The sequence below is a fragment of the Mus musculus genome, chromosome 7, assembly GCF_000001635.26.
Source record: "Mus musculus strain C57BL/6J chromosome 7, GRCm38.p6 C57BL/6J".
In the NCBI taxonomy this organism is placed as follows: domain Eukaryota; kingdom Metazoa; phylum Chordata; class Mammalia; order Rodentia; family Muridae; genus Mus; species Mus musculus.
The window spans coordinates 130223477-130250266 of record NC_000073.6 but is presented as its reverse complement, the minus strand read 5'-3'; the positions used below and the strand labels follow the sequence as shown (position 1 = coordinate 130250266).

Here is a 26790-nt window from a genome sequence, read left to right as displayed (position 1 = left end):
AGCATTCCTTGATGTTGTAGCTACGAGGAGCAGCAACCTGGCCCCAAAAGAGATTCAACAGACTTTCCCAGTGGCTTTTGTCTGCCTGTGGATCCAGCCCTAGATGGCAAGGTTTGGGACTAGTGTGTCCTAAGGAGTCCTGCAGACCTTGGGGAGCCTGTGCTTTCTCTTGCAAGTGCGCCTTCAGGACGCAGGAGGCCTGGGCCTGGCTGGCCAGACCTCGGATACAGACGCCTCTTTGTGCCTCTGAGCCACGAGTGCTGGGTACTTTGACATAACTTGTAATGCCAGTTTCTACTTCCTGGGTGCTATGGAATCTAATGGCTGAGTTCTCTGGGACATGCTCTCTCAGAACAAAAGGTTCCATTTTCCAGTTCTTGCTCAAGCAAAGCATCAACAGCTAGGGGATTTGTGTAGCTGCGCAGATTTGATCTCTCCTCGCGTCTTGGTGGCCCAGTGGGAATTTCAGTCTTGGGAGTGTATGAATTGAGTGCGTATGTTGTGACCAGGCGCCTCTGTCATTTGGACACTATCGTCGCATGACAGGATTGGGGGGGAGAGAGGTGCGGGTGGGTAAGGAGCTAAGCTGCCGCCGCTTTGAGTCTAGGTACCGGGTGACACAATGATTCTTAGGCCCTTTTGCCTTTTCTGCATTTTTATTTTCTCCTGGGCTCAGGCATAATTTGTTTCAAACTGGAGGGCTGTCCACCCTGTTTCTCAAAGCCAAACCTAAATTACGAGGGGTGTGCCTAAATATGAAATATGTAATGGTTCCCATATTGAAACATTTGCTACCTTCTAGTCCTCTCCGATGGGCGGCTTGAGCCAGCCCAGAGTTTCTGGGGCTGTCCGACTACTGCAGCTGAGGTAGCTATTGGTGGGGGTGATGCTAACAGGAACGTGTCTGAAGAGATGCTCCAGCTATTGGTTGTAAACAAAGAGCCTGGGCAGCCTGCTCACCTCTCTCCTCTCCCTAGCCTCACCATCCTGCCCTCCCCCACCCCCTTTTTTTATGCAGCCGTATTTCTTGAGGTTGAAAACTTCCATCTTTGTCCTGTATGGGTGTTGGCCCCCTCCTCTCTTTCAGGATGAGTTGTACAGAGGCCTTATAAGGATGCTATCAGGATGTGCAAGTTGGCACACTGGTAAAGGGGAAACTTTGAAAGAGTAGGAGCTGCAGCAGCCAGCTCTGGGATGTCGTCTTTGTGTCTGGGGACAAGGCTAGCTAGGCCGCTCTTCTTCCTGACTCCACCAAAGGACCCCATTGTCCTTAATATCTTTTATACTGAACTCTGGTGCCAGCTCCATGCTGACAGTGCCATGCAAAAATATGTACAGGAGAGGCTCTTCCAAGGTCCCAGTCTTGCCAGGTGTCACCGGTTTCTAAAAGCCTAGGTGGACATTCCAGTACCATGTGCCCTGCATTCTGGGTGTCCTTGATTTGAAGTTACAAAGAACCTTTCAAGTTCTGTACCCTGTTCTATGGCCAGTGACCACAGCTCACCAGGCCCATGGAGTGGCAGGGCATCTTTATGGCTCGGAGGGCAGAGTGGGTCAACCCTTTGCCACTCACCTGTTATGAACCCAGTGTCCTGTGACTTTGCAGTGACATTTGGCAGCTCGATCCCCATTCTCCGTCAAGACTTTTGGCAGTCCTGTGGCTTTGCTGTTTATTTGTCTTGTATTAGATGGCACTGTCTGGGAGAACGCCGGGCCATGGTATTGTCCTCGTCCCAGGGTTCCTGTGCAGTCCTACTGGGCTAGAGGAGTGCTGGGAGGTGGGGACAGCTTAGCTGGGCAGCCCCGTCCCTTGACAGGACATGCCTGCTGAAGCTGTGCCTTCTCCTCCACCCTCCTCCTCCCCTTTCCCTCCTGCCTCCTCTCTCCTCTTCTCTCCTCATCGTCCCCTTTCTTCCTTGTACGTCCCTCTTCTGGGTGAATCTACTCTGATTCTGCTTTGTCCTTTCCAGAAGAATGTGTTTTGGGATCTGATTGTGCCCTGTGGGGAGCCCCCCTAAGTGGGGCTGTTTGAGGTACCCCACTGTATCTTTAACTCAGATCCTTTAGACGCTGACTAAAGAAGTCATTCTGGGGACACCCTAGAAGTGGCTTGGTGTGGTGCGAGGTGATTTGTTGCCCCAGAGGTGGTTGGCAGAAGTGGCTCCTTCTCCCTGCGATGGTGGGAAGCTGCCATGTGATCTGTGGGAGACGATTGGCCAGGGCAGGACTTGGACGCCCATCTGTTCTCTGTTTGCAGTTGGGCGCCATTTCAGAAACCACAGGGGAAAAGTTTATAGGCAAACATGATAAAAAGTGACAGTCTGAAGTGCTGCTATCGCTGGCTTGGCAACTTAAAGCATTACCTGAAGCAGCTTCTAACTTCCAGACGCTCTAGCTGCAACGGGAACCCCAAGATGGCCATCCTGTGGGCGCTGGGGAAGATTTCGTTTGTGCGCAGTGAGGTGTCTTAGTCTCGGCCCCATCTACTTCTTGAAGGCTCCCTTTCTAGGGTGACTTCACGAATAGCAAGGTGTCATACCCCTCCCCCCTAGCTTACAGGAAGGTAAATACAAGCTGTCACTAGTGACATCAGGTGAGGTCCCACCCAGAGGTTGTGACCTACTTGGATCTGTAGAAGGACTTGGAGAAGGGTCAGGAAGATTCTGCCTCAGTTTCCCTTTCGCCTGGGTCTGAAGCCCCTCTCATTTCTAAATCCCTATTACCTCCCAGGGAATAGTGGCTTGAGGAATCTTTGGGAAGAAAGAGGGCTCATGGCAGGGTAACAGTCAGCCACGTGTGCGGAATTTTAAAGACAGAATCTCACTACATAGCCCAGGCTGGCTTTGACTGCCCTCACTCAGTAGCTTAGTAGGCGGTAAACTCTGAAGCCGATGCAGGCTTTGAACTTATGATCTTCCTAACCCACCATGTGCCACCATACCCCACCACTGTTGATGTTTTCATTATTGGATTTGATGCTGTGAAGGAACCCCTTTATCTTTTGGTTTGTTTGTTTTCTGAGTATCAGAGTAGTCAGCTCACTGAAAATATGACCAGTATATAGGAAACTGCTGGCATGTCTCAAGGGTTTGTAACCTGTGGGTAGAAACACAGCTAAGCCTCCACACAGGAGAGCCTCTGGCCACTGTTGTGTTTGTCGCAGGTAGAAACAGCTGAGCAGAGCCTTCCCAGAAAGTAAACATGTCGCCTTGTTTGTTCAGAGAGTTTAGGTAACAATGACAGTGTATGGCCCAGCTCCCATGCATCTTTCCAAGTTTCCATTTAATTATGAAAAATGTATGAGAACAGACTTTCTGTCTGCGGAAACCCCTGAAAGAGCATTTGGTGCCTCTGCTCGTAGCTTCTGGAACTTTCTCCCCACTGTGCTGTGCAGAGTGCAGAGGGTGGAACTTGGAAGCGTGTGCTCCGGTAAGCCACGGCATCAGAAATGTTAAATCCAGGAAATGTTGATATTGCTATAAAAGAGACTGTTTGGATTTCCCAGGGAGTTCCTTGTCCTGTGTCAATTGTCACGTGTTACACAGAGCAGCTTGGCAGAGTCGGGCAAGGAGTGGCCTGTGTGGAGAGGCCATCTGAGTGGGAGAGACAGGTGGGGTGTGGCGAGCACAGTCCTTGGTGCCTTGGCCCCTTATAGGACACTATGAGGTGGTTACAATATGGAGTTGTAACACCACAGGACTCTTAAGAGCAGGCAGTGATTGGGAGGAGCCAGTCCCGAAGCCTGGTGAAGGATTTAGGCACAGAAGAGAAGCCTTTAGCTCTCAAGTCTCCAGGGCTAGGCGGGAGCAGGATGGCATCTTTTCAGCATGCCACTTGGGTTCCATGTTCTTAGTGCCCTGGTCCGTGATGTATCTCATGTGTGATCCATTTGCAGGGAGCTACCAACTGCATCTGTGTCCTGGGATGCTGTTGGGTTGGCTTTTTCTTCTCACCCCCTTATTATAATCCTGCTCTCTCCTGTTTCTTCCCCCTCTACGGTATTTGACCTTCTCCTTTCTTTCTGCCCTTTCTTTTCCTGTATTCACCCAATCTCCCTACTCCCTAGGATCACCAAGGAGGAGGTAACATTGCTTTCTGCTGACGCTGCTGACCCCTAAGTGGGGCCTCTTGAGAGAAGGTCACTAGGGAGTTGTGCATTCTGCCTATCCAAGGCAGATACCTTGGAGGAGGCCTTGGCGTTAGGATGGCTTGATTTCATAGATACTTATCTTTCTGACGTGCTTGCAGATGATACTCTATACTGTCCCCAAAGCCAGTCGTCTTCCTGGGAAACTAGAGAGTTTCCCATTTTGCCCATGCCAACCTGGCCTCACCATTGACTGAGTGAGATGGGAGCCCATCAGTGAAAGTCTTGAGATTAAAAATCCAGTTGTTTCTGAAGACAGTGGAGCACCACAGTTATAGCTTGAGAACAACGGCGGATGACTGACATTGGTTGTGGCTGGAAGATCAAGTATACAGCCGGTGGCTCCCAGGCACCTCCCGTATAATGCCTTCTTGTATGTTGGTGGTTGGGGATCTTGTGGCTGAGAGGCTATGCAGGGCAGAGAGGAAATGAGCCCAGTGTCCCTGTACCCAGGGCAGTGTCCCTTTACCAAACATCCAGTGTCCTGTCCTACCTGAGACCCCTCTTCTTCTGTGTTCCTCACAGCATGGTGATACAGTATGGTAGAATTGGTCCAGCATGGTCCAGTAGTGCAGCTAAATTTCAATGAGTCTTGGTCCTTTGTTGATGTTGGGTGGAGGAAGGGTTTCTCCGTGGATGGTGTAGACTTTAAGGCTCCATCATTCTTAACATTGTACGAATCTTTGGTTTAAAGATGTTAAGACCAGACTGGCAGATGGTATGAGACTTAGGTTCAAATGGAACCCCCCTTTCCCCTCCTTATTTCTCTTCCTCATCCTTAAAAATATGAACCCTTTGTTTTACTTGTTGTTGCTGTTGTTCATTATTCTCAGTGTTAGTGTGTGTGTGTGTGTGTGTGTGTGTGTGTGTGTGATGTGTGAGTGCATGTAGACAAATCAGCCATGCTGTGTAAAGGTCAGAGTGCAGTCTGGTAGAGTCAATTCCTTCTTCCTCTTCTACCTTTTTAAGGGTTTCTGGGAACCAAACTTGGCTTTAGGCAAGCATGCCTTCCTCCTCGGAGCCATCATTCCAGAACTGCCTCTCCCTCATTCACTTAGCCACTCAGGTCAGCTGCCTCTTGGTTTAAATGGGCAGGGAAAGGCCTGAGCTGAGACCCTTCCAACTGAATTCTCAATGTCTTTCAAACTTGGTTCTGTGTAGTGCCACAGGGTGTCTGCTACTTCTTGGAGGAGACTCCTATCCCCTCCTGCAACAGAAGCTGAAACACCTTCGGTGAGGGGCCACGCTATCAGTGTTTGGGGCTTGTAGACCATGAGATTTTTTTTTTTTTTTCAATGACTCTGGTCTGCCCGTATAACACAAAAGCAGCCCTAGACAATACATACCCAAGTATGTATTGAGTATGGCACTGCTCCAAGAAGTCTTTGTTTACAAAAGCAAGTGGCTGACTTGTCCCTCAGGCCATGCTTTGCTGGCTCCTGCTGCCCACGGGGCCTTCGCCCACCGTTTCCACATGAACGGCTACCTACCTGCCTCACCCTTAAGACTCCCTTACACACTTCCTATTTTCTCTGAGGTTTTTCTTCACTTTCATTTGCCCCACTGCAATGGAGGGTCCACCAGGGCAGGGATATGGCTACCCTCCTGTTGCTTCCTGAGTGTACAGAACAAAGCTTGGCCTGTGGTAGGTATGCAATAAACAGAGGGCACATGAGATAAACAAGCCCTTGAAACCTTACCTGGCTGTCAGTTGGGTTTGCTTTCTGCCCCTGCTTTGTGTGTGTGTGTGTGTGTGTGTGTGTGTGTGTGTGTGTGTGTGTGGTTGTGGTGGGGTTTGTGTTCCATCAACTTCTGTTTTCTTCCCTATGTGGGTTTTACTTTTGTGTTCCTGTACTGTTAACATCTGTGCCCCTCTTGGCTGTGTGCATTTGAAGTGGGGGTCCCCTGTGAGAAGCCTCAGGCCCCTTGTGTTGGCTGCTGCTGCGCTTCTTGGACCAGATGTTTATTAAATAGCAGGACTGAAACATGAATTGACTGTATTCTAGTCGTGAGAGAATTTGTTCTTTGGAGTGGGCTCTGGGCAGAATAATCGCCTTGTGATGCTGCTGCCCAGATCTGGAACCTGCCCAGTGTGGGGAAGGAAGCATTGTGTTTTCCAGGCTTGGGACTCTGGGTACCATTCACAGCTCTCACTGTGGGATGAAAGCTTATTTCATGAGCCCTCGTGGCCACCTCTGGCCCTGAGCAAGGTCAGGAGCTTCCTTCCTCTCACTTTTTTTGGGAGAAGCTGGGAGGTTGGATCATAGTTGGTTTCATTCTGCCCTGTCTTTAGAGGAAGGCAATGTCTGCCTTCTCTGTGTACAGCAAAGATATCCAGTGTAGGGATGGGCGTGGGCACAATGACCTATCAGAACTGAGCTTTCTGATGTGAAGGTTTCCTCTGGAAGTCAGGACACCCATAGGCAATGTGTCTATTTCAGTGTTTGGAGGTATAGGGTAGGCAGATGGACTTTAGAGTGGGAGAGACCCCTTTAGTTTCCAGCCAGGTGACTGATGCAGAGTGATGGATCATGGAGGGCCATGGTTGACCTGGGCATCAGAGGAGGAACTGGGCTAAACGGGAGTGAGAGGGAGGACCTTGTGTTCATAAAGAAGAGCAGGATGCTTGACGGAGATCAGGGACTCTGGGGTAGTGGTGGGTTGGTGGGCAGGATGGATCTGGCTCCACCAGTGGAATGCTGGGTAGTAGTACATGCTACTTATCCAGTACATGTAGTCTATGTGTATACATGGCTGGTTTATGGTATAGGGCCATTAAGTGCCAGTAATTCCTTACTTTTCTTTCTTTGGACGTTAAAGGACCCCCAGCATCTGTCATTTTGAGGAAGATGGAATGTCCCAGCTCGCCCAGAACAGATCTAGCTCAGTCCTGATCGGGCCCCAAGAGCACATAAAAACAATCAAGCCAATAGCTGCCTCTTCCCAAGTGGTGAAGAGTAATTTTGTAGATGGGTCTGTTTGCCCCTTGAATTTGAGACATTTTATTTATATTGAAAAGCTTGGTTCTGTGAGAACAGGCAAAGTGAAATATGAATAAGTAGCTAAGTCAGTGTGAGAACGTGTATGTACGTGTGCATGTATCACATATACAGTCATGCTGGATGGCTAGCTTGGAAATCAACTTTACAGTTTTCTTGTGGATTTTTCTTCCACTTTAGGGTTTGGTTGGTTTTTAAAGCCCTATTTCCAGTATGTGGAAATGAGCCAACCCAGGACAGCTTCCGCTGGATCGTGGACAGCTTCTATGGCCATCGTTTTCACTGCTGTCAGTCAAGTCTGGGTTCAGGTTGCTTCCTGGCTTCTGGGGTATGGGGAGAGATGGACACCTCCTGGGGCCATTTGTAAGACAAGCGCCTCCTGGGGAAGAACTGGCCTCCACTGACTGTTGTCGGACCTTCTCTCTTTTCCCTCTTTCCCATCTGCCTCTGTCTTCTCTCTCCCACCTCTTCTGCAGAGCCACCAACCAAATACCAAATCTCCCAACCAGAAGCGTACGTGGTTGCCCCCGGGGAATCGCTAGAGTTGCAGTGCATGTTGAAAGATGCCGCCGTGATCAGTTGGACTAAGGATGGGGTGCACTTGGGGCCCAACAATAGGACAGTGCTTATTGGGGAGTATCTCCAGATAAAAGGTGCCACACCTAGAGACTCCGGCCTCTATGCTTGTACTGCAGCTAGGACGGTAGACAGTGAAACTTGGTACTTCATGGTGAATGTCACAGGTGAGTTGGCTTCTGAGTGTGACCCTCTATCTCTTCTGTAGATGTTTTCTGATTGGAAATTATTACAGTTTTTTTTTCTTTTTTCTTTTTTTTTTTTTTTTTGGCCAAGTGAAGTCACTAGTGACCTGCTTTCATAGACTGCCAGGCACCAGTGTCAAGTTTGTTCTTCATTCATTTGAGACAAGGTTGCCCAGGCTGGATTTAAACTCCTGGGCTCATGTCAGTTTCCCATCCTCCTCCCAAGAGCTAGACCACAGGGCTAGGCTAGTGTACCTGGCTGATCTATTTCTGAAATTCCTCACTGGGACCTGGTGTACCACACAGTTTACAAGTGACAGAGATCTGAGGAGCAGAAGCCCACAGACTTCCCACTCCCACACTGCCCAGCATTCTTGTCTCTTACAGTAGAGAATTGAAATGCGGGGAGCCAGAGTTTAGGTCCTTTACTAAGCTCTCAAGTCTCTCTCCTCGTTCTTTCCTTCCATATAGTGAAGGAGATGATCAGCACCAGGCCTCCTATGTTGGCCAAGTCGGGAATTCTGCCTTCAGAAAGTTAGTTAGCAGTCAGAAGGCCCACATAGGAAACTGTCTTGTTAGGTTGTCATTTCTGTCTTGAAGGAAACCCTAAAAGCTAAAAAGGGGAAATAAATCAAGGTTTGGCTATTACAGAGTCAAAATTTGTCAGAGGTGGCCATGGAGAGATGGCTCAGTGGTTGGAGCACTGGCTGTTCAATTTCCAGCACCCACAGGGCAGCTCACAACTGTCCCTAACTACAGTTTCAAGGGATCTGACATGCTCACACCGAAATATGTGCAAGCAAAACACCAATGTGCATAAAGTAAAAATAAATAAGTCATTTAGAAAATTGTTGGGGACTTGAGTACTGTTTGAGGCTTAAAAAAACCCCCGAGAAAGCAGAAAACCCTGAAAATCAGAGACCGACTCCTGGTAGACGGACACTTCCTGACACTGCCCGGTCTCTGACATTCCTCCTGGGTGGTCGAGCTCACTGAGGAGGTTGATCACTCGGAGAGCTCACTCGGCCGCAGGTGACCTTTGCCTTTGCAATGCATCCACGCGTGTGTTCTTTTGAATGCAGATGCCATCTCATCTGGAGATGATGAGGACGACACAGATAGCTCCGAAGACGTTGTCAGTGAGAACAGGAGCAACCAGAGTAAGTAACCTGCCTCCGAAGGTCCCCGAGAGGAGTGACGGGGAGTCCTGCCTGTCACCTGTCTCCTGTCGACTCCCCCGTATGCAGTGCTGTGTCCTTGGCCCTCACTGTTCCCCGCTCTGTCTCCTGTCCCTATTTTCCAACTTGCAAATAAACTGTTGCTGTCCACCGTCTCGCCACTTGTCTGTTCTTCTTGTGTCAAGAGCTCTCTCTTCCAAACAAACACTACTTCTGTCCCTGGTCTTACTGTCTTCTTTGGTCTCTCCGTATTCATAGATAGACCACTACTAGAACTGTGACCATCTTGGTTTTCTTCATAAGTCCCGTCATGCCTTTCCTGACTTAGGGTTGATTGATTGCCTTCCTCCGCTCCCTGGAGTATTTCATTATTATTTGTTGATTTATTCATTTATGGAAACAAGGTGTCAACTTTGTTGCTCAGGCTGGACTTGTATTCCTAGCTCCTGGGATCCTTCCATGAGCCTCTGGAGTACTGGGCCCACAGGTGTGAACCACCTTGTTGACTGATTTATTTTGGAAAGTCCTCCATGGGCTTGTGGTTGGAGGCCAGAGTTGCTCCTTATACTCAGCATATGGCTTAACAATGAATTATCTGTTACAGAACACAAATTTCTGGGGGCGTAGGGACCCTTGCCTTTGCAATATTGCCTCTTACTGAGGGCAGAAAGTATGTCTTACTTTGAGGATGTTGGTGAGAAAGGGAGTGAATGCCAGCGTGTTGTAAGGCAGTGGGCACCAGGCGCTCACTCTTGACGTCGCTGACTTGCTGGATAAGAAATGGCTGGCTGCTGGGAGCTGCCAGCCTAAGTTCCAGTCTTGACTCACTATTTCTCAGTTGCTCATTTGCTATCTGTGCGTCAGATGGGAAGGGCAGCCGTGCCTTCTGGGAAGTTAGAGGTATTAAAGGACAGCATGCTTCGATGATTTGAGTGCTCGTGAATGCTTGTTCCACAAAGAAGCAAAACACAGAGTTAGTTATGTTCTTTAGGTAGGGCTGCACTGTTCTAGAGAGAAGCTGTATTGGTAACCGATTTTGTTTGTTTGTTAACTTTGTACATTCAGTGTTATTGTGAAAAGATTTTTTTGTCATAAGTAAATTTAAATGAGTCATAAATAATAACAGTTTGTTATTAAAATGAGCCTATGGTGGTGTACCTTGATGGGTAAATAGTGCTTTACCTAGCATGCCCAAAGCCCTGCTTTCAACCCCCAACGTTCCCTAAGCTGAGCATGGCGGCACATGCCTGTAGTCTCAGGACTCCAGAGATGGAGGCAGGAGGACTGGAAAGAAAGCAGCTCACAGTAATATTAAGAGATTTTATTCTTAAATAAAATACTTCTTTTTAAAAAGTTTATTTTATTTATACATATGCATTTGCCTCTCTGTGTGTATGAGCACTGCATACATTGCATTGCATACCCTGGAACCGGATTTATGGACAATTGTAAGCTGATTTAGGTGGGTGCTGAGATTAGAACTTTGTTCCTCTATACAGAACATCTTGAACTCTTAACCACTGAGCCATCTTGCCAGTCCATAATAGAGCACTTCTTAAATAAAATATCACATACTTTCCCCAGCCCTAAGTGCAGCATCTCCCATTGTCAACAACATCTAAGACCACTGAAGAACCCATATTGGCTCAGCCTTAGAGCCCAAAGCCTGTGGCCATTGGGGTTCACGGTAGGCCCTGGGACTTATGGAAATGAAAAAGGACATGTGTCTATCATTGTGGTACTACACGAATTTTATCATCCTAAACATTGTTGAGAATCACATTCACACACACACTTCTGGCCAACCCTTAGGCACCACAGTCTTTCTGTAGCTTTGCTTGTTCAGAAATATCATATGTTAGATTTATAGACCACGTAGGCTTTTCAGATTGGCGTCTTCCCTCTAGTGCTACACATTAGCCTTTTCTGAAGCTTCCATAGACTTCAGCTAATTTTTTCTTAGTACTGAAAAGCACCCTCTGGTTTGTGTATACATGGTTTATGCAGCCCCCCACTGGAAGATATCTCTCTTAGCTGTTGCCTAGGTTTGGCAGTCACAAGTAGCGAGATGCTGTAAACTAGGTGTGGGCTTCTCTAGCTGTACATTTCCTCTTTCCCCCCTGGAACATGACAATTAAATGCTGTGGTAAGTTCAGAGTCATTGGAAGCTTTCCAAACCACTCTTCAAAGCAGCCATGACATTCTTGGTTGCTACCATCCATGACCGGGAGTGTCCCTTGCTTGGCATCCTTGGTACCATTTTGTGATGCCAGTGCTATGGGTTTTTTTGCCATTCTAGAATGCATTTCTCCCTATGACTAAAGATGGGAAGCATCTTTTTATGTGCCTGATTGCTATCTCCACTCACTTTGGTGAGTGCCTGACAAAGGCTTTGGCTTATTTTTTAATTGGGTTGTTTGTTTTCTTATTGTTGAGTTTCAAGAGCTCATTGTATATTTTGGATAGCAGTCCTTTTTCTCTTTTCAAATCCTCTCTCCTGGTGTGTGAATACCTTTGTTCCAACAGTGTCTTGCAGAACAAGCAGTTTTGAATTCACAGGACGTTCTGCTTATCGGCTCTCACGAGTCCCCTCGTGCCATTGGTGTCGAAGTCAGGAGCAAAGCCAAGGGTGATGCGGTTGCGCCTCATGTGTTCTGTGTTTCATGTTTATTTCCCAGTTGTGCTCAGTTTGCTCTGTGTCTAGATTTATTTTCTGTTGCCTCTGAATGTTCAGTTATTCCTGTACCACTTAATGAAAGTGCCACCACTTAGCCTGTGATAACTAAGGGAGAGAATGTTGTTAGGTCTTGGGATGAATATTGTCACTCCACCGAATATTTGGCTTTGTCCTTAAGTCTCTCAACTGTTTGGGCATGAAGAGAAATAATGTGACTAGTATAATTTTTGCTCTAGGGAGAGTGAAACTCAGGAATGTGGTTTTCAAAGTGTGCCTGGACCAGCAGTGTTAGCATCACCTGGGACCTCCCTAGAGATGCACATTCTTTAAGCTTGTCCTTAGAACAAGATGTGGGATGTGTGTGTCTGTCCATCTGTCCATGTGTCCATATGAGTGTGTATTTATGTTTCATTTTATATTAAGATGTGAGAACTTCTGGGATAGGGGTACACACACACACACACAATTTGCTCCAAACAGGCACATACTACCAGCCATGTTCATAAAAATCAAGACAGTAAGGGAAAGTGTGTGCCACTGTGAGTTGGGACAGCCTTGCAAAGACTTGTTCCTGTTCTTACTGTCCTCTGATAACTGAAGACTTAGCAGAGCGTGTTGTTCATAGTTACTGTTCATTGGCTCTGCCTAAAGCAGGAGGTGGAACCTTCCCGATCCAGCTTTGGAGGCCACTGGTGCTGGCTGCTGGCTCAGGCACTGCCTTCAGGAACCCTCAATACAGTCTTGTTATAGTGACCAGAAACCTATCTCAGGGCGCAAAGGGGGATGTCCAGCCACTTGCAGCCTCGTATCCATAGGCATTCCAGGTCCCCACAGGCGTGGCATGATATGTTTGTGTAGTTGTTTATAGCTCTCAAATGATACTGCATGTAAGTGCCTCCATGTTTGATTGAGACATCATGTTCTACCCACTTGGTCTTGCTGGCACACCTGGGAACTGTTTTGTGTTGGGTCAAGTATACTACGTCACCAGGAGTCCACGGGATGTCATGCTGTGTAAGAGTGGGTATAGATTATGTAACAACCAAGGCCAAGTGATAACAATCTCCTGATGATTCATAGTTTGCCTGATGGGGACTTCCAGGGCTTCTGCTATGAACAAGTCTAGCTGCCCAGCATCTGTACAGAAGGGCCAGGCAGGAGAACACTATGTAATGGGTGCCACGCCATCGACAGGTTACCACACTTTCACCTTGCAACTCGGGTTTTGGTAATTAGCTCTGGACTGACACTAGCTCTGTCCCTGAGATGGGTGCTGTGTGGTGATTAAGGGCTGGGGTTAGCTGTACCAGGGAGATGCTGCTGCAGGGAGGGGCCTGTGAAACAGTAGATGCTATTTAAAGTGATAGCAGTTCTTAGCTGGCTACTTGGCCTCTGCCATCTGTTAGTGTGATTAGGCTGGTCTGATTCACAGGTGCAGCCTGGGGCAGCTGAGATTAAGCAGCTGTGGCCTGGGGGTGGGGGGTGGAGTGGGGTGGGGGACCGACAAAGAATGTCAGGGCTAGGAACTTGGCAAGGTGGGGAAGGGGATGTGACTGTTGGAACTTTTGTTTTGTTTCCTCCTGCCACCTCAGGTGTCAAATACCTGGGCTGACCTGATTGCTAGAGAAAATGAGGAAGTTCTGAATTCTTTGCATTTTCAGCCACCTGGAAACATCCTTGTGTCCACACAGATTCCCCTGGAGCCTCTGTTGTCTGGAGATGCCACTTAGGGTGTGTGTTCGAATATTCGCCTTAAGTAAAGTTAGCCTAAGACTGGGTGGACTGTGGTCTTGGGGCTTGTGAGCATAGGTTCCCTGCTTCCCTTTGGGACACTTCATGTGCTAAGTCTGTATCTTCTAGCTTGAAAAATGTCATATAGGTCATCCCTTCTGCCAGATTGCCAGATAGTCATTTGTCAGTGTCGGAAAGCAAGCTGCCCTGATGCGCAGAGGTTGTCAGTCCCGAGTATCATATAGAAAGCATGGTGACCAAACCTGAGCACAAAAGCAACACACGAAGAATTAAGAGGGCTGGAAGATGGTTCAGTGGGTGCCTGCCACCAAGCTTGGCGACCTGAGTTATTCCTGGAACCTATTCAGTGGAAAGAGATAAAGCACTCCTACAGTCAGTGTCTTAGGGTTACTGTTGCTGTGATAAAACAGTGGGACTAAAAGGGACGTGGGGAGGACAGAGTTTATCTGGCTCACAGTTCCCTATAGGGTCTCATCATCAACCGAAGTGAGGGCAGGAGCTGAGCCAGAGGCCATTGGAGGGCTGCTGCTTATTGGCTTGCTCCCCCATGGCTTGCTCAGCCTGCTTCCTTATAGAACCAGGAACACTAGCCTGGGGGTTGGGGGTGGGTGGGACCACACAGAATGGGTTGGGCCTTTCCCCATCAATCAACCAGTAATTAACAAAATACCCTACAGGCTTGCCCACAGCGGGGGTGGGGGAGGTGGGGAGGTGGGGGGGTGGGGGTTCTTATGGAGGCTTTTTCTTAATTGAGGTTCTCTCCTTTCAGAAGACTCAAGGTTGTGTCAAGTTGGCATAAAACTATCTAGCACTATGTGCATGAATGTACACACACACACACACACACACACACACACACACACACACACACACACACTGTGCATTCCTGCATGGGCTGACCAGATGGATAGGGCTCCCTTCCCCTTTTAAGTTAAGTCTTCCCATCCCAGGTGTGAAGGGCGTCTGTCCCCAGGTCACATTTAAGCAGCTGATTAGCTAATGACCTCACACCTTGCCATCGCCTGTTCCTGAGTGCAGGAATCCTGTGACTCCATCCTAAGCGGATGCTCAACTTGTTTTCTCTGGACCGGATGTTTGATGCAGTGGTTTGTAATGTATTCAGGTTGAGGGCATACAAGTTTCTCCATTTGTGCATCAGCATGGAATGGGTTGCTTACCTAGTTCTTGCCTTCCCTGGGGATTTAAGTATTCCCATAGATTACCTGGCAGCAGATTCGTGGAGATTTATTATTGTTATTGTTATTATTATTATTATTAAAGTATTTCCTCAAGCTTGTGTTGAAAGGGATTGCTTTCTGGAGATTCTGAGAGTTAGTTCTTGGGTAGATCATGCTTCACTAAGTTTGTCTCTCTTACTTAAGTGCAGGGGCTCCGACAGCAGGGCAAGATTCCCGTTGTTGGAGTGGTCCTTTCCAGTAGCAAGGGATTTTCCATTTCGTTTTCATCCCTGTTGAGACCTGCAAATGCCATGTGCTCCACATCAGAGAGAAAGGCAGTCTTCTTTTCTTCTTTTTCCTGGGGGAAGGCTTTGGAGGGACTAGGGATGTGGTCTGAGGTCCCGGATTCTTTGACTGGTAACCCGGTTGCTGCTAACAGTCCTGAACCATCTCTGTTCTGATGATTGTGGGTTTTTTTTTTTTTTTTAAAAAACAAAAGTGCGTAGGCTGCCGAACATTCTGGAAATTCCTCCTAACTGAAACCTCATCAGTAGGTCTGTTCGGGTGCCTTATCACAAAGGGTGCTGATGGTGAGCCTGGAACAGCTAGCTCTTCTCAGCCCCGCCTGGCCAGCTGCAGGGTTGCTGGGATGCCTTGTCTTGCAGAAGATCCTGAGAATTCCATGGAGGCAGCCTCCAGGAGACTCTAGTCATTTTCTCTTGTGAGTGATATCACACCTCTTCCCTCCCCCCAGCCCACCATGTGTTTCTGATTAACCACCTCACTGGTCAGTGAGCTATTTGATAGAGATTTCTAGAAGCCAGGCTGTGGTGGTTTGAACAGAAATGCTCCCCAAGGCTCATGTATTTGAACACTCAGTCACCAGGGAATGGCACTGTTTGAGAAGGACTAGGAGGTGTGGCTTTGTTGGAAGAGGTGTATCACTGAGATGGGCTTTGAGGCTTCAAAAGCCCATGCCTGGTTGTGTCTTTTTCTCTTTGCCTGTGGATCAGGATATAGAACTTCTGATCCACTTCTCTAGCACCATGTCTGCCTGTGTGCTACCATGCTGCTTCCCATCGTGATGATAATGGACTAACAGATCTCTGACACTGTAAGCTAGCCCTTGGTTAAATGCTTTCTCTTATAAAAGCTGCCTTGGTCATGGTGTCTCTTCACAGCAATAGAACACTCACTAAGACAGTACTCCTTTTTAAGTGACACTCCCAGTTTGACTCTGCTAGATTTGGCTTCTCTCAGTTCATATCAAACTGAAGTAGATGAATGTCGGTCTAGTGCAAGGATAGTGACATTAAAACAAAACAAAACCAAACAAACACATCAGGGGGCACAGCATTCAGATGTCCCGATTAGTGATATTTTTAAAAGCCCTAATTATAGACTTAAGGCAAGGGCCTTAGTGAGGCTTTAGGGAGTCGGAGAGACTTGATCTAAGAGCTGAAACAGCCTGTGCGCTTTAAAAATTCTGCATCAATAAAAATACAGTTGGCAGTCGTCAGCGTCCCCGGCTCACATAAATCTTGAACTTTTGACTTAATTACTGTGGGAGAGTTCACAGGGCAGCCTGCTGTGGATAAAGAGCATTGCTAAGGGAGCTGGGGACTCCGGGCTAGCCTTGGCCTGGCCTCTGGCTTTGTGACCTTGATCAAATCACTTAACCTTTCTGGTGACATTGATCCTGTTGGCCATCAAGCCAGATGGAGGAACATTGTAATATGATTCTCTGTTTTTCCTTTAAAATATTGGGCTGTGCTTGCGTTTTGGTTCTGGACAGAACAGCCAGTAAACCTTAGATGTCAGTACTTGGCCGTGTAAGTGGTTTTTACAGGGGCAGGCCCAGCAGCTTATGTTTTATCATTAAGTTTAAATTGCAGGGTCAAAAAAAAAAAAAAAACCCTGTAGTCCTACCATTTGTTGACAAAAATCAATACCTGCATAGCACACAGAAGCCTGGAAAGAATACTGGAACCTTATCAAAACAGCTTCCTTGGTTTAGAGTAAAGGTTTGCCCAGGCATCCATACTCTCGCTTTGCCTTAGAGGCTGGCAGCAACTCAAGCTGTGACCTATTTCATTCTATTCTTGCTAGCTGATGACCATCAGCAGGTGCACTGAAGAGGGACAGACACCCATTGTGGACAATGCAGCAGCCCATATAGAGGAGGAAAGATGGACCTCCATGGTAGGACAGAGTGATTAAGGATGACCATGGAGCTCTTGGGGGACTCGGAGTAGAGTTAGGGTCACTCTGTACTCAGTTGCATCTTAACAGAGTGAAAGGCTGCCTGGGCTGCCCTCCGAGAGGTGATTGGTACTGGAACAGGGGTGAATGGCTCTAAGGAGGTCAGCTGCATCTCTGTGATGGGATTTTATTTGCTTCTTATGACATATCTCTCTGTTCTATTGATTTGCTTGTTAGTATTATTTTGTGACTAACGGGACCTTTTTCTTTCGCTGTGTATGCCGTGAGAAGATAGATAGATATGGATGTCAGAGCCAAAGGGAAGTCTTGTTCACTCACAGGTGACTTGGTTCTGCTTCACTTTTGGTGCTGGGGGAGGTGTCTACCCTGCAGTCACATGACTTTGTGTGCGTTCTGTGTACCCCTAAGACGATGCCGAGGGCAGGAGAGAAAACAGCTGCTCTTGTTCCTGGTATCAGACAGCCTTGTGTGCTCTTGGCTTGCAGATTCATTTCCAGTAAGGTTGTTGAATAACCTGTGTGTGACCATCCGCTAGGTACCAGGATTGTCTCTGCTTCTGCAGGTTCCTACCCTGGTGCAGCAGTTCCTGCTCCGTGGAAGTTTTGCAATGCTCCCAAGCTTTGGGAGGGTAGAGGCTGTCTTGCCTTCTCCCAGATGCCCGGCTCTTGTGTCTCTGGTTGTCTGTTCTAGTTACTTGGTTGCTGGAAGAGTCTGCAGGGAGTCCCCAGTATTGGACCTGCAATTCCAGTATTAGGGAGGATGAAGCAGGATCTTGAGTTTGAGGCTAGCCTGGGCTACATAACAAGACAGTATGAACGGACAGGAGGCTGCTGCGGCAGGAAGCACAATAGGATGCTTGTATGGGAATATTCTTTTTCTAGATCGCGTAGCTCCTTTAAGTTCATATCTGGGAGAGTGATAAAATAAAAATAATGCTATTGTTATAAATAATAAAATAGTTTAATCTCTTCTTCAAGCATCATGTTTAGTGTTTAAAAAAATGCACTCTTGGGCTGGTGAGATGGCTCAGTGGGTAAGAGTACCCGACTGCTCTTCCAAAGGTCCTGAGTTCAATTCCCAGCAACCACATGGTGGCTCACAACCATCCGTAACAAGATCTGACGCCCTCTTCTGGTGTGTCTGAAGACAGCTACAGTGTACTTCCATATAATAAATAAATAAAAAAAAATGCACTCTTGCCATCTTAAAAGGAGGTTTGGTTGCAAAGGCCTTTGTCCTAATGTAGCTCTCAATAGAGAATTGCACTGGCCAGAAAGCCAGGTGCCCAGCAGAGCGTTGGGATGGCCCTTCCCTGGTATACAGGTATCTTGAACAATATGACCTTTCAGCTACTGGGGGGACTGTTGTGAACTTCGGTTCCAGCTACAGACTGGTTGCAATTGGATTTCATCGTGCCCCAACCCACCTTGGGTCTCTGTGACTGAGGTGAGAAGCCATGCCCACTGTGGTGTGCGGCCAGTGTCTGTCTTGTGTGAGCAGATTTTTCTAGATACAGTTCCACTCCAGGGAGGCACCTACTTGCTAGAAATCCCTGCAGCATTCTTTCATCCTATTCTCTAAGCCATTCTTTGGCTACCAGGACAAAGGCGTTGGTTGCCAGTGTGCTGTAGACACAAGTCAGGACAGTGCAGCTGGGGGGCAGTCCCCTGCGGTAGTGCAGACTTGTTGATGGCTTCGAGTGGAAAAGAACATTGCTAGTTCCTGAGGCCAGCCCCTACTTTTTGATCTCAGAGAGCATGAAAATCATGCCTTATAGTTTGTAAACACCTATTTGTTGGCTTCCTTTATGGTTTTTTTGTTTTTTGTTTTTTTTGTTTTAAAAGGGCATTCCAGAGCTCAGCCCAGCAGTAATTGATGCTATCTGAAAGAGTGACTGCATTAATATTTAGCTAATTCATGTGAATAGGCCATTGTGTTTACTTAAACAAATGACATGAGTCCAGACACCTGACAGCATGAGGTATGCTTTCCATTTAGGTCAGATTTGTTAAAGTCTTTGTGTAGGGACAAAGCTTATTATTTATTTGGGGATCTCAATGGCTGCTTTCAGTGGCTTTGGGTGGATTTTTCTAAGTAGAAGCTTTTAAAATGGAAGATGATTGAAATTGTTTCAGGGTATGCCAGGTCCTTGGGGTCTTGTGATAAGTGGGAGTCCAGTGGTCCCCCCATGGTGAACTCTCAAAAGAATAGATGTGTTTACAAGCATTCAATACCCAGGCCACAAGGTCCGCTCATAGATGCAGATCACAGTTGCATTTCACAAATGCACCGGGATTGATAAGAAATGGTACAGATTCTTTTCTTCTTTCATGGCCTCTTTCTCACCCTCTCCGTTCCCCACCCCTGCCCTCCCTCCCCTCTCCTCTCCTCCTCCTGTTTTTCTTCTGCTCTAAATGGGTAAGCAACTGTGGTTTTTTTTGCACAGTCTTGGTGTCATGAGTTTGCCACCGAAATCCCGCCACCTTGACACTTGGGAATTCGTGAAGAAGATGCCGTGTGCCCTTGATAAGAAATCTCAGCTCTGCCTCCTATAGCAGGTGTTAAGAGCAAGGCATAGGTGCAGTTATTCCAGAAAGTGATTGTAACAGGAGAGCTGTTCAGGTTGACACCCCTCTCCCCAAATATGCTCCCTGACTGTGGCCACTTTGCCTCTGGTTTGTAGAGTATGCGTGCGGCTCCTGCAGACCCTTATCATGTGGAAAGTATAATCGTTGCCCAATATTTCAGTGGAAGTTCTGGACAATACTGAAGGTTAAAGTGTTCACCCTAACTGACTATCTCAGATGTTCTAGCTTTTAGTGTCTACAAGGTGGCATAGCAGGCTTGACTTCTTGGTGAACCTGGTCTGTAACAGCTAGGAAGACTGGGATAAGGACTGAGATTCAGGCATCAGACTAATCTTGGTTATTTGTCAGTTGCAAGCCTCTTGGTGTTGCGACTATTGGCAGGTAATGTCAGTTTGCTCGACCTGCAGCAGGTATGGCAATAGCTTCCTTGGGATTGCTGTTCTGATGTTGTGAGGAGTCTGGTACATGCTAAATATGCACAAGCTCTTAGAACAGTGCTTGGCAAACAAACACTGGGTCACTAGCAGCCTCGAGCTATTAGTCCAGGCTTGAGAATTTATAGCAGCGTTCTGGATGGAGGCTGTGGCACCTGTGTATAAGGTGCACTGTGCTTGTTATTTGGTCATGGAAAGATCTACCTCTTTTTCTGGGCTTCATAAGTCACTTGTACCTGTGACTGTGAGGGTCATTTAGGGGACTTAGCTTTTGATTAGTTGCCTCTTAATAAGCCTAGGCATGGCGTTAGGATTATAGTGCTCATAACCACCACCGGAAAAAAAAAAGTTCTCTTTCATTAAATAAAAAACATTAAGATATACTTATCAATACAGTATTTTGATTTCTCACATAAGGTGCAAGGAAATTAATGATGGCTTCCTCGATATTTTACCACGTTAAGATGAGAACTTATACTATCATCAATTGCCCTTTATAAGACTGCTTGGGCTGGGCGTGGTGGCGCACGCCTTTAATCCCAGCACTCGGGAGGCAGAGGCAGGCGGATTTCTGAGTTCGAGGCCAGCCTGGTCTACAGAGTGAGTTCCAGGACAGCCAGGGCTATACAGAGAAACCCTGTCTCAAAAAAACAACAACAACAAAAAAAAAACCAACCAACCAAACAAACAAACAAAAAAGACTGCTTGGGGCGGGTTAGAATGTGAGCAAAGCGAGTCAGTGGGTGAAGAACTTGCTCTGTAAGTATGAGGGTCTGAGTGTGATCCCCAGAACCCATTAGAAAAAGCCAGATACCATGGCATGTGCTTGTCAACCCAGTGCTGGGGAAATGGAAGCGTAGAGGTCCCTGGGAGCTCAGTGGCGGGCCAGCCTCACCTACCTGGGAAGTTCCAGGCCAGTGAGAGACCCTGTCTAAAAAAAGAATGTATTTATTTATTTTTTATTTTTTGGCACTTGAGGAACAGGCACCCGCAGTTGACCTCTGACCTCACACACATGCGCATGCACCCGAACACACATGAACACCCCTCTACCCGTGCCCACACAGAAAGAGAGTTCTGATCTGTAAGCTGATATGCTCCCTGAGGACAGTTTATTTTTACAGTGTGTATATTTGACCATTTTAATAGGCGCGGTGATCTAAAATGATGTATTTTTGGAGGGCTGAGCCCTTGTTATTACATGGGCTGTTTCTGTGAATATAAAGTAGCATTTTAAAGCATGATTTGACATGGAATTATTTCTTGGCACCAGACAGGAGCAAGAGAGAAGGTGCTTCCCAAGTTTTTTTCCCTGTTAATAGGCAGAACCCAATAAGCAGCCCCCCCCCCCCCCCCCCCGGGGACCTTCTGCTAGGCCAGCTGGACCAGACTTCTGAAAATATTTTCCTAACATAAATATTATCCAAAGAGTCAAAAGAAAATCAGATCCTTCCCTGTACAGCAAAGCAGCCCCACCTTTGTGGAGTTGATGAGGCTGTTCCTTCATGGACCTGTATTTCATTGTCTTCTGACTCAGGAGCACCGTACTGGACCAACACCGAGAAGATGGAGAAGCGGCTCCACGCTGTCCCTGCCGCCAACACTGTGAAGTTCCGCTGTCCGGCTGGGGGGAATCCAACGCCCACAATGAGGTGGTTAAAAAACGGGAAGGAGTTTAAGCAGGAGCATCGCATTGGAGGCTATAAGGTAGGACTGAGCTTCTAAGCCCTGTATTTCCAAATGTTTATTTTTTTTAAAGTCCTCTGGAGTTGGCAGGACCAGAGGGAATATGTGTTTTTAAAAAGACACAATTATTGTAATTGATCACGTCACTGTCTGATACGTTTAAAAGATCGCCCTGGACGCCCCTGTAATTTTAAAGTTAGTCCCCGTTTGCATTCTTCTTTACACGAGGAGAGTTTAATAACCAGGGGGTCGAAAGTTGAGGGTCTGTTTTCTATATGCTTTATGGCCTGTAAAACCTGAACTGGTGTAGCCAGCCTGTGAGGGTGGAATTGTAGTAAGAGGCAATAGCCTGGATTAGAGGAGGGACGTATGAACTGGTATTAGTTAGCAAGGGAAATGCTGGCCAGTGACAGAAGCAGCCCCTGATTCTCCATCACCAAAGATGTTCAATGGCCCATCAGAGAACGGCCTAAAATTTAGCCTCATCCCTCACTGAGGAGCTGAGTGACAGCATCTCTGTGACATCCTGGGATGCTAAGAATGGATTTGTTCCTTCATTCAGTGTCATTGATCGAGCATCCCTAGGGGTGTTCCTTAGGCTCTTGTCCATCCATTCAGCATCTTTGATTAAGTATCCTTCTATAGGACACTGCCTAAGCACGGAGAGAGCTAAGGACTAGATGTGGCCTCGAGTCAGAGGGGACTTGGTATGGCAGAGATGGCAACTTGAGAGCTAGCAGGTAGATAAAGATAAGGATGAAGTCACAAGCACATGCTGTAAGCAATGGGCATGCAAGGAAGTGTGGTCTCAGCACAATGGGATAGCTAGGCAAGGTGGCACACACCTTTAGTGTGAGACCTCAGGAAGGGGAGGCAGGCAGATCTGTTTGGGGATTAGTTGGAAAGTTGTGGTGGTGGTGGTGGTGGTGGTGGGAGTGGCGGTGGTTTTGACTTGGTTTGGTTTGAAATGAAGAGATGGAATTTTCAATTTATTTAGTCTGGCTAGAATTACTTTACAAGTGTTTCAAGAGACCGTGTTCCTGCGCATTTGGAAGGGCGAGGCTGCTTCAGGTTGTGGCTTTACAGTCAGTGCCTCACAGTTTTGCCACCATTCCAAGCGCAGCCTAGTGGGGTCTTTCCTCTAGGTTTCTCCCAGACCGTGCCACGGTTTTAGTTAGGGCTGGGTTCTCCCTTAAAGGACTCTCTGGGGAAGGAACCGTTCATTTGTCATTAGGATTCACGCTCATGCTTCTTGCCACATGGGCCAGAGCAGAGCGGTGACACTGTAGCAGCTGTCATCTCCAGGGTGAGCAGGCAGAGGAGGGAGGTCAGAAGAATAGGTACCTCGCAGCCTCTGCGACCTCACCGTGGGAGCAGCGTTCCAGCTATTCCCCTCTTCCCTTTAATTAAACAGGTCCCCAGGGAGGAGCTGAGCCAGGGGCATGAATGCCAAGAGTATCACTAAGAGCCATCTTAGAAGCTTCCCGCGTGGGCAAAGAGAAGGCACCGATGCCCAGTTTCTAAAAGCCAGGTGGGAGAGGCGCTCTTGGAGGCAGCCTTGGGGTGTGCGGAAGAGCGGTCTCTCCCCGTGTTTAACCTGGCACTGTGGCACCCAGCCCCCGTGCCACCCTGCCGAACTTACGTGAGCTTCCTCCCACCTGTCGGATACCTGGGACTGGCTGAGCAGGCTTTCATCTTTAAAGGACTATTTGCTTCTGTAGTAACCTTTAAAAATGAATGTGTAGAGAGGCCCAAACCCAGAAGAAGACGGGGAAAGCCTGTAAGTCTTTGTCTGGGTTGGGGAAGTTGAGCGTAAGAGCAGAGAAGGACAGGTCTGCAGGACCTCAGACATGGGAACTCTTCAGTCCTCTACCGCCATTTCTCCATGTTGTTAGAAGCAGGCCCTGCTCTTCTTAGTTCAGTCCTTAGACAGTGGCATTGCAAGGTAGACTCTAAAATAAGTAAAATTAACAAATAAGCAAAGATTTCATTAGGTATGGCAGCTTAGAAAGGGGGGGGGGTCACTTAGACCTCCCCCCGCCCCCCATCTCCCAGACTGACGGACCACTCTGGCTTGCAGGGAAACTCAGAATAATGTAGTTTCAACGATTTGCTTACGTACTGTTTTACTGTGAGAATGGCGGTCAGGACCCTGGTAGTTAACTAATTCTGCTCAGGCAGACATCTCTTAAGCAGGTACCAAGCGAGCCTGCGGGTCTCCAGAGACTCCTGGTCTTAAAATAAATGGGCCATACATCATTATTATGGATAAGGAACATTTTGCAAATGTGAATGAGTGATTACAATTTCGGAGCTGTTAGACACCAGGCTTAATGAGGGAATGCCCTTGATTTTTAACAGGTGCAGGTAGCGTTAATTACCCGTGACAACGTTGTGCTAATTAAGAGTACCCAGGAGGACCTCCCACCCCACCCGGGGAAGATGGTTGTAGCCTATGAGGACACATGCTCAGGCTGTTTTGTATTTTTAAGATTTATCTGTTTGTTTTATGTGTATGAGTATCACCTGCATGTATATTTGTACACACATGTGTGCCTGGTGCCCTCAGAGGACAGAAGAAGGTGTTAGAACCCTGGAACTGGAATTGTAGTTGTGAGCCACCATGTGGAATGCTGGGGGGTCTTCTGCAAGACCAGCAAATGTTCTTAACCACGGAGCCATCTCTCCAACCCTCCCACCGACCCTGGGAGTTTTGGCTAATTCGTGTTTGAGCTGTTTCTAGAAGGAAGGAGAAAGGAATTTGGATGCCTAGGGACACAATTCTAACTCTAAAGGACATTTTGATGCTTGAGAAATGAAGGATAGAGAGATGGCTCAGTTGGTAAAGTGCTTGCTGTGACCCAAGTTCAAGACTAGAATCTGTTAAAAAAAGGGGGGGGGGGGCAGGGCAGATATCACAGTGTGTACCTAAGGTCCCAGGACTGGAGTTCAATGGCCAGCTAGTCTTGCCAAGTCAGGTTTGGTGAGAAAGAGATCTTGTCTCAGAGTAAGGTAAAGGGAGATACCCAAATTTGACCTTTGGCCTCCATTCATATGCACACAGAAACACACTCCCCAGAAAATAAAGGAAAGAGGGTGGAAAGGATGAAGGGAGAGCTGGCCTTTGGAATGTGCGGCCCTGGCCTTGGTGCTCGCCTGATCTTTTCCTAGTGCATGCAGAAGGGGGCTGTGGCCTGGTGGCCCCTGAGGTGACCTGTCCAATGCAAATGATTGTGCAATAGAGATTTTCACATCAGGGCAATAATGTTGACCCTGGTAGGACATTCATTGTGGTGATACTGGACATTTAGAAATTCTGTGGAGCCCCTGGGCTTTCTGGGAATTAGGAAAGTCATAGCTTTCAGCGTGGCAAACATAATCCATAAAGCCTAATTCCTGCTGCAGATGCATTAAACCCTCCAGGGTTCCTAGGTTGTGATGGCTTCACGTGGTTCGTGGCACAAGGTTAGGTATCTTAGTCTCTGTGTGGGGTTCTCTTTTGATATTTTCTTCATTGCTGAGTGAACTCCTAAAGAAAATGTCCCTGCAAACATTTGACCTGAGGTGCTGTGTGTAGGCTGTAGTTTTGCGTGTCTCAGCACCGGAAAGGAGAGACCTACTTGAAAAAAACAAACAAACAAACAAAAAAGCTTACTTTATTTGATTGTGTGTGTGTGTGTGTGTGTGTGTGTGTGTGTGTGTGTGTGTGTGTGTGTGTGTGATCTTGTGGAGGCCAGAGGACAACCTGTGGGAGGGAGTGGGTTTTCTCCTTTCACCAGATGGGTCCTAGGACTCATACTCAAACGATCTGTCTTGGAAGCAATTCCATGTCATAAGACAGATACCTAATTGAAGAGACCCAACTCAAGCGCCCCAGAGAGGGCCTACCAAGTCCCACCCCCCGCTCCTCTGATTTCTGTCTGTTTGCCTCTTAATGAAGCCAGGTGTCAAGTTTTCCGTGGTATGTTTTTCCAGAAAGCCAGAGACCTGGAAGTTTCCATAAAGGAACATTGGTTATTTGTGTGACTTTTCTTGTTTCTTCATAAATCCGTCATTCTGGAGCCCACACAGGGCTTTGATGGCCAGGCCAGTCCCTCAAACTCTTCTGACTTGTTTATGGCTTTGTGGCCCTTGGCCACCACACCCCAGCATGCTTTGGAATGACTTGTGCATGAGGCCACTGAAGGGGAAAACACAAAACCACTTGAAATCAGGGAATTAAGAAATGGGACCAAAACTTGAGCTGGAGGGATGGCTCAGTGGTTAAGAACATGTATTGGTTAAGCAGAGGAGCTGGGTTCAGTTCTCAGCACCCAGAGATCCTGTATGCCCCAGAGGGCACCTGCGTCTACAGGCGCATATCTAGCCCTCATAGAACATGTGATTAGAACTAAAAATAATTGTCTTTAAAAAGGAGCTCAGATTTGTTTCGGCGTAAAACACAGGTAGAAATATTTGGCATTCTGTACCTCAGTCGTGTGTATGTGTGTGTGTGTGTGTGTGTGTGTGTGTGTTTGTGTGTGTGTTGTTCATTTGTTCTTCCAACTTCTGTCACCTCTCTGGGTTAGGAAACTGAAAAACAAATCAAAATAAACCCTCCAAAACCTACCCTAGAATGCCTAGAACACCATCTTGTTTGATCTTTTTTTTTTAACCTCCAAAACTTTTTTTTTTGTTACTCCAAATAAAATGTCTGTACCCATTAAGAAAAAAAACCCTCCCCCAGCACTGAGGGTTCTCAGGTCTATTTTTATGTCTTTAAATTTGTTTTGTTTTCTTAGTCCCGCCTGTAAATGTGATCACAGGATGTTTGCCTTTTAGGTCCAGCTTATTTTACTTACTCTATTCAGGGTCCATCTATTTTACAGTGTGAATCAAAACTTGATTTAGTTCTATGATTAATCAGTATTCCATCCAGTGGCTGTGCCCAGCACCTTTTGTTATAATTTATGTGAAGGTATCTGAGTCCTAGCTTTCAGCTCTTTGGGGTATGTAGTTGGTGGAATTACTGGGTCATATATGGCAGTTTTTGAAGGTCAGTATTGTTAAAGAGCTGAGTTCAGAAGGTGCCGAGTGCCCTGCTGCCACCCGGTTTGTTGGCACCTTCATTGCCGGAAGATGGCATTTGGTGGTGTTAAGACACACCTCCTCTGCAGAGAGTCAGGGC

General features: G+C 47.3%; 1 protein-coding gene across 3 annotated transcripts in view; it reads left to right on the top strand.

Annotated features, from left to right (window-relative positions):
* Fgfr2 (fibroblast growth factor receptor 2) overlaps positions 1–26790 on the top strand; it is a 104358-nt gene that overhangs the window by 16542 nt on the left and 61026 nt on the right. For 2 of the 3 annotated variants that reach the window (NM_001347638.1, NM_201601.2), the window contains exon 3: positions 21475–21644. In NM_001347638.1, the coding sequence (NP_001334567.1) occupies positions 21475–21644 (170 nt within the window). Of the gene's footprint in view, positions 1–7622; positions 7890–8989; positions 9068–21474; positions 21645–26790 lie in introns of all 3 variants that reach the window. The other variant, NM_010207.2, reaches the window with a different exon arrangement.